At 43.2% G+C, this 9899-nt stretch overlaps 1 protein-coding gene across 1 annotated transcript in view; it reads left to right on the top strand.

Moving 5' to 3' along the window:
* The first annotated feature begins 4885 nt into the window (after positions 1-4885).
* LOC127228798 (solute carrier family 22 member 19-like) overlaps positions 4886-9899 on the top strand; it is a 31453-nt gene continuing 26439 nt past the window's right edge. Inside the window, exons 1-2 of the mRNA XM_051193867.1 lie at positions 4886-5316; positions 6298-6401. Coding sequence (XP_051049824.1) covers positions 4915-5316; positions 6298-6401 — 506 coding nt within the window. The 5' untranslated portion in view covers positions 4886-4914. The remainder of the gene's footprint in view (positions 5317-6297; positions 6402-9899) is intronic.

The following is a 9899-nucleotide window of genomic DNA, read 5'->3' as shown; positions in this document are numbered from 1 at the left end:
TTAGAGTGCTAGACCAGCCAAGGGTATTCAGTGAGACCCTCTCTCAAAAATAAAACCATTGACATACTTTTTACAGTATATTGTATAATTCAAAGGTGATTAAAAGTATATAGGAAGATATGCTGAATGGGGTCTATAAAAATGTTACTGTAAATATTGTACATCCATGGATTTTGATATCTGAGGGGATCATGGGGCAACACACACAAGGATACTGATGGAGACAGACAGACAGACAGACAGACACACATACACACCTGTACCTGCATCTACACCCCTCCCACCCCCCCTCTCCAGTTCCTTCATCTCTGGCTTCTCTTTCAAGATCTTTTGTGTTACGATGAGCATGCTGGAGTCTGAATACTGCTCCATCTTTCAAGTCTAAGTGGTGACTAGATGGGTGTTCACTATACTATTCTTCCAATTTTTCTTTCAGTTTGCTTCTGTGTTTGAAAACTCCTTTTTAAACAGTTGAGTGAAAACAGAAGCTACTTTAATAGGCCAAATATCTAAATGTTTGTCACTTCTCTAGCATACTCTAGCCGCGTGGCAAAGGCGTGGACTTTTGGGGGCAGATTCCCAGCGGGCAGTGGCGGTGTGGTTGGTGTCTTTCCTCCTTTGGGTTTACTGTTGTCATTTGCAGGAAGCTGCTCCTGCTTCAGGAAAGGGAAGAGGAAGGCTGCTTGAGGGTAGTTCCTAATCACACTGAGGAGGAAAAATAGTTTAATTGTCTCCGTTGGAAAGAAGCAAAGAGCCTTCCCCAGCTCGCTCTTAAACCTTCCCGGCAGAAGTCTGGTCTGCCCTGGGAAATGTCTGTCAATCCCTTTGGAAGCAGGGCAAGCCCTTTGATAGCTCTGCTCCCTGGCTATGCTTCAGGGTTTTGTTACCTGATCCCCTGAAATGTCACCAGCAAGGAAGCCGGTGTCCTATTGCCCAGTTTCTGTCACAACCACCTAGCCTATCTTCAGATGAGCCTGGCTCCAAAAGTGGCAGACCTACCTTCCTATCTACTTGCTGTCTTATTAACAGGGAAAGTAGGATTTTTGTTTGAACAAGGGCAATTATTAAGCACACGGTTATCACCAGGCCTGGATGGATGAACTCTGAAGACAGGGTTGTTAAGGCTTCATTGTTATCTATCTGTCTACCTAGCTATCATCTATCTATCTATCTACCTACCTATATATCTATCATCTATCAAGATATACGCTATAATGGGGAACTTTCTGCTTGACTACACGAAATGGGGAGAGCATTTTTCTTTGCAGTCTCTTGGTAGCTTGCTGAATGTTTTATTCCGGTTTAGTGCTTACTTGGTATTTCTTTCCCTTCCACTTTTGCAGGCGTTCTGTGTTGCCAGGAGACGGTGCCTTTAATTTGTGCTTCCTTGGCAGGTGGTGTGTGTACCTTCCAGAGATGTGTGCTTGTGTGTCATCTTTCCTGTAGAAAGAAATGGTGCTGTTTCCTTCTAGCCCCACTAAGGTCCCATGGGCCCTTATGTCTAATGTGGCTTCTTTGGGAAGGGCCAGTGACTCTGCAGTTATCAGGACAGCCTCCCCCGAGAGGGTGTGGGAGGTGTTCACTCTGGGGCAAAGACAGAGGAGAGGATTTACAGGGAGTGCTGTTGACCCTCTGGGTAGTTCAAGAGGCTGCTCTGCCAATGCGCCCCCCCCCAGTATCAGTGTGTGTAGTGCAGTGGGAGAGAAGGAGGGTGACAGCTTTCTGCGTGTGCTGGGCTCTGGGGACTATGTTGGGCTCAGGAGACTAGGCTGGACACTGGGGAGGGCCAGGGCGTAGGTTGTGCATCCAACAGAGGCTAGGAGCTCCTAGGTAGCCCCTCAGCCTGCAGCCTTGAGGGACTGGCTAGAGAGCGACATCATGTGGCAGTTATGGAATTGTGGGGTCTCTACTGGGGTAAGTGAGCCAAATATGTCACTGCCTTGGTACAGCTGCAGCTGGGAAGAAAGTCACATGACGACCAGGATGCTGGGACCTTGATCAGGGTTATGTGTGGGACGAGATTCTCATGCAAATGATATTTATTGACTATCAATTAACAAGTTACAGTGATACCAACATTGCTGAGTACCCTTTATTTCAACGAAGTGTTGGAGTTAGGTTGGTTGTGTGTGAGGAATTGGTCCTTGTGGAGATTATAGGGGAGAATCAATTATTTTTTCCTCTCTTCCTTCTCTCTCTTTCTCTCCCTCTTTCCTTCCCTTCAACCCTCTGCATTTTGACTATATTCTTACCATGTGACTCAGGCTATCCTCAAATTGGTGATCCTGTCCAGTCCTAGGATTATAGGTGCAAAATACATTTTAAGTTATTTTTTTGGAGACATGGTCTTGGAACTTGCCATGTGCATGAGGTTGACCCCAGCTTCAAGGAGATCTACCTACCTGCTTCTGCCTCTGTCTCTCCAGAATGAGATGCTTTTAAATTGTCGTGGGGATCAAGAGTTCAGGGCCAGGCTGATACCAAGTTGGAAGTCCCTCCTGGGCCTTGTGAAACCCTATTATAACCAACAAACATGTTTACAATGCAAATGTTGTGTGCAGACATTTAGACAAGGAACTGTGGTCATTCTGTACCTACTTTCAGTGCTCATCACTAAGGAAATGGTGAGAGTCTCTAGTGGAGAGGAAAGATTGAGATTTTGTCTCTTTTAGGTTTTGTATTGTTCTTGTCTCATGCTGACCCCTCTGGGAGCCCTTTTCACAAGTGACTGTCTACCTGATGTCACACAATGAGCAAAATGCAGATGATTCCACCAGAGGGCAGTATATCGTGTTTGAGTGTTTGAGTATAACGTGTTTCAGTGTTTGAGATCTGGGCCTGCAGGATTAAAGGCACTGCAGCCAAGCTTTCTATTGACCCCTGAAAATTGCCCTATGACCGCCACAAGTGTCCTGTGAGTGCACTCTCACACACAAACAAACAGATAAAAATGTTTAAGGGCCGGAGACATGGTTCAGTTGCCAAGAGTGCTTGTTGCTTTTGCAGAGGGCCTGAGTTCAGATTCCAGCACACATAGCTAGAGGCTCACGACTGCCTGTAACTCCAGATCTAGGGAACCTAGTGTCCTCTTCTGGCCTTTGCATTGGAATTACATGTATACCCACTCCCAAGTACACAAATAATTAAAAACAAAAATAAAATCTTAAAAGAAAAGTGTGGGGGAGCTGGAGAGATGGCTCAGTGGTTAAGAGAACTGGTTGCTCTGTAGTGAGATATTCACCTTGTCCACACCTGTGGCATAGATGCCCACTGGGGGGTGGAGGCAGAGCCGGAAGTGATGAGTATCTCACTACAAAGAAAAGTTTGGGGGAGCTGGAGAGATGGCTCAGTGGTTAAGAGGACTGGTTGCTCTTCTAGAGACCCGGGTTCGTTTCCCAGCACCCACATGACAGCTCACAATTGCTTGTAATTCCAGGTCCAGGGGATTTGACATCATCACACAGATACCAATGCACATAAAATAAAAATAAATCATTAAAAAAAAATCTGTGAGAAAAAGAGAGAAAAGTTTGGGATCTGAGCATTTGCATCTTCTCTTTCAGAAAAGCAGAGTGTAGGCTGAAGGGTGAATCATTTTGGACCATAATGATGAAGGCAGTATCCTAGAGATGACAGAAGAACAAACTGAGTCAATGTAGCTTGATGGTTGAGAACTTCCACTGGGACTCAAAAGGAGGGTGTGTCTGTGTGGCTGCACACGATACACACGCACATACCTCATTGTCCAGAAAACCTTGCTGCTGAGGGGCCTTAGGCCATGTTTTTCTGCAAGACAGGCTGAGATCTGCACCCCCACCCCCACCGTGGTCAAAAACCTGTTACAAACAATGAAAACTGGGTACTTGGATTTAGTTACCTGGCAGCTTCTGCCACAAATCATTGAAGCAGCTGGGGTTTAATAGTCCACCTCCCATCTTCTCTCTCTGCTTCTCTGCCCATCTCTCTCTCTCTCCTTCTCTAGTCTCTCTCTCTTCTCTTCTGTCGCTTTTGTCCCCAGAGGGCTGTCTTCCTTCTCCCCTCCCCGCTTTTTCCATCCACTTTCCTGTGGATAAAAGCCCTCCAACCCAAGCTCTGTCTCATGGGTCTTTCTCTTGTGGGCCACTTTAAACAATTACAACAGAGTTGAGGATAGGTGAATGGTTAGAGCAGGTGGATGGAAGAAACTGCTGAAAAAGCAAACTGTAGAATGGCTGAGTTGTACAGGGATCAAAAGCTGGGGAAGGGAAGTGGAAGTTTACTTCCTGGGAGGAAGAGGGTTAGGGTAGGGGCGGGGTGATGAGTGCTGGAAGAGCCACACGTACTGAGGGGGACTTGTCCTAGGTTTCTTTGAAACCTAATACTTTGTCTTAGTTCACCATCCTACCATCTGAACATGTATTTACAATGGGAATTCATGGGCATTGGACCTGAGGCCCATCAGGTAGCCAAGGGCAAGAATCGTTCCATACTTCATGTGCATCAATGTAGCTTTCAATTCTTTTCATTAATTGTATTAACCAAGGTAAATACTGAGCAGATTAGGAAAGTGAAAACCACCTAACTTATAAGTTTGGAAAAGTGCGTGTTCTGTAAAGGACTGCATGTTGTATAACAGGCCATCTTGTTTGTCTTCACAGCATTTGTAGATCAGTGTCTGCAGATGGCTGTGGAGCAGTGCACACAGTTTCTCACAAAGTAAATCTTTAACAGATTCATCACAGAAAGCAATTTAGCAGAATGTTCCTCTTGGTGAATTTAGAGGAAGCAGCTCCTTACCTAACTCATCAAGGGAAGAGGGGCATAATAAGAAGGGGTTAGGATCTACTCTATAGTGAACCAGAACTTGTAAAAACCTTTGGCCTCACCCAGGATCAATTGTTTTTGCCTTCCTTTGAGCACAGTCATTGGTCACCAATGGCCTTTCAGGATCTCCTGGATCAAGTTGGCAGCCTGGGGAGATTCCAGATCCTTCAGATGAGTTTTGTTCTTATCTGCAATGTCATACTGGCTCCTCATTCTTTACTGGAGAACTTCACTGCAGCCATACCCAGTCATCGGTGCTGGGTCTCCATCCTTGACAATGACACTTTCTCTGATAATAAAAGTGGAATCCTGAGCCAAGATGACCTCCTGAAGATCTCCATCCCTCTGGACTCCAACCTGAGGCCAGACAAGTGCCATCGCTTTGTCCAGCCACAGTGGCATCTCCTTCATCTGAATGACACCTTCTCCAGTGTGGCAGAGCCAGAGGTAGAACCTTGTGTGGACGGCTGGGTGTATGATCAAAGAACCTTCCTCTCCACCATTGTGACTGAGGTACATGGCTTCATTTCCTGTCATAAATTCATGATGGATGTTTAGCAATAGTATGAATAGTGCACATGCTTTGAGCTTAGAGTTCATCTTTTAGCCAATATTGATCACTTACCTATAAAATGTGAAACACATATTCAATGTGTATAACTTCAAAAAATGAAGAGGACTTATTCCCCTGGTTATTTCACTCTAGGGGATGACTACAGTTTAAGAAGTAATTCTTACATGTCAAATCAGTGTAAGCAAATAATTCATTGCTCTTTTATAAATATTACAAGTCAGTGTTTATTTTTCAGCTTTAATTTCAAATAATAAATATCTAGGAGATTTAACAAAACCATAGTGGGTTGTCTGGGAGTATGGCTCACTGGTAGAATGCTTGCATGGTGTGTGTGAGCCCAGGATTCAATTCCTAGCACTCTAAAGAGTCTCAGTACTTTCCCTTCTGTGCTAGGATAGAATGGGGTTGTGCACAAGGCCTTGAACTCCAACTTCATTACTGTCATATATCCATATTTAACATCTATATCTATCATATCTATCTGTCTGTCTATCACCTATGTACATATGTACGTACATATGTATGTATGTATCTATCTATTTACCTATCTAATCTAATAAAGTCAGGGCCCAATCTCAGCCCTCAAAGTGCTATGAGAGGCCATGCTCAGGTATAGGATCCAGTACATTTTTTTTAAGGCTCTCAAATTATTGCAGTATATGGTCAAGTTTGAGAATTTCTTACCATGGGATGCAAGTCAGTAGTACACCCTAAAGAACTAGGTCCAAGTTACTAGAGGAAGATTCCTGGAGCCAGGTGTGTTTAAGCTGAGACTAGGATTGTAGAAGTCAGGTGGTGTTGAAATGGGAGAGGAGTTTAGGGGGCTGCTAGAATGAGACTTGAGGGTCACATTGATGCATTTTTGTATAGTCTGACTGACAGGCTATAAGTCTTACTCTTCTGGGTTTCATATCTTTCAGTGGGACCTGGTGTGTGAATCTCAGTCACTGGATTCAATAGCCAAGTTTCTATTCTTGACTGGTATGTTTGTAGGAAATACACTATATGGCCACTTAACAGACAGGTGAGTGTCACTGGTTTTTGGCTCTTTCTATGTATGAGTATTTTAGGCACCTGTGATAGCCACTTTAAATTATATTCTTCTAGCTGTACCTTGAGTCAATGTGATGAGTGTTGTTTGAATAGAAGTCTATGTGTTGTATGGACACAGGAATCCCCTCCATGAGATATGGGGGTATATCAGGATGGGAGCAGAGAGATAGTGTCACAGCGTGGTTAATAAATATGAGAAAGTCAACTATGGAAATGACACAAAGATGTTCAATGCAATGCTTTAATCCTATTTGAATGTTCAAATATAGAAAATAGCATTGATGCTCTTGTCAGAGGAACTGTGTTTTCTCCCTGCTGGACACTGCACTGAACAGCTGTGGTGCACGAGAAGGGACTTTGTGTCTCCATTTCTCAAGCACAATAGTGGAATGTCCTTTGATACCTGTGGTTCCACTGGTATGTTGGGAAGCTATGTCTGTCACTTTTATTTTTGCTTCTGCCAAAGACACAGGCATATGAAACAATTCATCTAATGACAACTGTCATCACAGTTTGTGGGATAACCTAGATCTGGTGCCTGAAAAAAAACACCTATTTTTAAATAGAGGACCATTTCTGTCAAGCAAGTTCTGCCTTTTCCTGTAGTGGTTCCTCAGGACCCGCTGGGTCCTCAGATAGGACACAATTCACACAGCTCCATTGTGCCTCTTTTATTTCAACTTTAAGCATTTAGTGTCTGTTTGTCTGTCCATCTATCCGTTCTCCCATCCATCATCCACCCATCCATCTTTCTATCTATTAAATGCACATGATGTGTGTGTGTAAGCAAACGTGCCCCAATTTGCAATGTGAAGATTAGAGGACAACTTCATGGAGTCAGGTTCTCCCCTTTCATCTTTGGTGGCAGATGGAGAGCGTACTGAAGTTGCCAGGCATGAGATGCAACTGTACTGGCTTTGCACCCTTTTCATAAGGCCACCACTACTCCTTTCATGAGGGTTCCACACTCATATTTTTTTTTAAAAAGAGTTCTTTGACGATTTCACAGTTGTCAGCAATGTATATTTTACCCACCCCAACTGCCCCTCCCCACTCCTTTACAAGTACCCCAACAAATCTCACTCTTTACATAGTCCCCTTAAAAGAAGCCATCATGGTTTTAGCACTATTAAGACGTTTTTTATGGTGTGGGTGTTTTACCTGTATGTATGTCTGTTCTCCATGTGTGTGCCTTGTGCTAATGGAGGCTAGAAGATGGTGTCAGTTACCCTTCAACTGGAGTGATAGATGGCTTTGAGCTGCCATGTGGGTGATGGGACTAGGACCTGGGTCCTTAGGAAGACCAGCCAGTGCTCTTACCCACTGAGCCATCTCCTGAGCCCTACATGGTATTTCAAGCAAAGTATGTTTGTGTGGTTTTCTTCCTCCACATCCCCTCCTGCACTCTCTAGCTCTCCTTTCTGTTGCTGCCCTCTATATTCTTTTCCTTTCCATGTCCCTTGTCTTTTTCCCGCCCTCATTCTTCCCGATCACCAAGTATTTGGCCTCTTTTCTGGGTTCCTCAGGCTTTACCCACATTTATACCTGTTTACATATGTGCATTATAATTATGATCCTCACATATGGGAGAACTGGTATCATTCCCTTTGGATCCACCCATTTCCTGCAAATCTCATGATTTCTTTACAGCTGAAGAATATTTCGTTGTGTGCATGTACTACATTTCCATTATTGGTTCATCTGTTGATGAGCAACTCGGCTGTTTCTGTGGCCTTGCTGTCACACATATAGCAGCAATAAAAAATGACGAGTAGGTGTCTCTATGGCCGTGAGTTATATGGGTAGGTCATATGGTAATTTTAATTTTTTTAGGAACCTCCCCACCTATTTTCATTCCCACCAGCAATGAATAAATGTTTCTCTTTTCCCACGTCATCTTCAATATTTGTTTTCAGATTTCCTGATGATAGCCATTCTGCTCAGGGCATCCCTGCTCACAGTTAACAAAATCTGAAAGGTCCCTCTTAGTACTATCAGACCAGAGAGTAATTTCCCAAGTATGAGTCCTGGAGGCACATCAGACTGTAGCAAATTTGCTGCTCTTCATGGAAGAGTACTGTGCAAGTGCCAAGTAAGGAATTTTGGCTGGAAGTAATGTTCACTCATATAACTCAAGTCTTGTGATATATCCTGTTTTTTTTTTTTGTTGATTAATGAGAGTAATATTAAAATCTCTCACTCCACTAAACAATTTTTCCTTTAACTTTGTGTTTTTGTTGTATGTATTTGAAAGTACTGTTTACATAAGTGCAAATTTGAGATTCAGCATTATAATTTGTTCTTCCTCTTCTCAGTGAAGGCTCATTAAAATATTTATTCATAGTATTATTTGTGGATTGTCTTATTTTATTTTTGGGGGTGGTTAATACAATGTTTTCAACACCAGGAATACTGAGGGTGATGAGTAAGGAGACTGGTATCTGGGTATGAGGCAGGAGAGAGAGATCAGGGAAAACAAAGCTGGTTTTAGGAGGTTCTAGCTGACTCCTACAGAGCTTCTCTCTGAGGAACATTCAAGAGGCACCTTTGCCTGTACTTAGTGTATTCTCAACTTTGTGAGTACTTACACCTTTATACATATTTGTATATCTAACTGTAAAAGACTGAATTGTGGGTAAAGACAGCTTCCAAGAACGTATCGTTCTTGCCAGGAAGGAAGACACCCAAAGACCACCCCAGGGGAAGGCAGGAAGGAACATGGTATATCACGACTTCTAAGTTCAGATATAAGAGGTAGACTTCACACTGTGGCTTATTGAGCAAGTATCTCTGTATTAAGATGTAGAGTGCTGGGGCTGGAGAGATGGCTCAGTGGTTAATAGCACTGACTACTCTTCCAGAGGACCCAGGTTCAAATCCCAGCACCCGGTTTAAAACTGTAGCTCCACTTCCAGGGAATCTGACACATTCATACCAATGCACATAAAGCAAAAATAATAAGTTAAAAAAAGATGTAGAGTCCTTTGGATATGAGCCCATAAGTGTCATACCGTAAGGTATTTGTGAATAAAATGAAGCAAGTATATTGGGCTGGAGAGATGGCTCAGTGGGAAAAGGTCCTACCAGGCAGCAACCCTGCTGAACTGTTTTTGGTCTCTTAATCTATATAAGGGTAGAAGCTTGACCATCTACTATCTCTTCAGTCCCAGCACTGCTTATTTCTTTCTTTTTAAAATATCTTTTATTTCAACTTTTATTGACCATTGCTTTTTTTGAACTATGATCAAGATAAACTTTGACATCTTGTTCTACCTAGACATGGTGTGAATTACTTTCCCTTAGAGGACAGCAACCAAGATTATTGGGGATAGAGGGGATGTGGGAGGACAGATCTTCCCACAGAGTCTCACTACATAGCCAACCTTAGCAAACTATGTGTGTTCCAAATAGTCTTCAATAATAATCTTTATGCCTCAATCTTTGTGTCTGGAATTGCCGGTATGCACTA

Source organism: Phodopus roborovskii, unplaced genomic scaffold, assembly GCF_943737965.1.
Source record: "Phodopus roborovskii unplaced genomic scaffold, PHOROB, whole genome shotgun sequence".
NCBI lineage: Eukaryota > Metazoa > Chordata > Mammalia > Rodentia > Cricetidae > Phodopus > Phodopus roborovskii.
The sequence above is the reverse complement of the archived record's forward strand: the minus strand, read 5'-3'. Positions and strand labels throughout refer to the sequence as shown.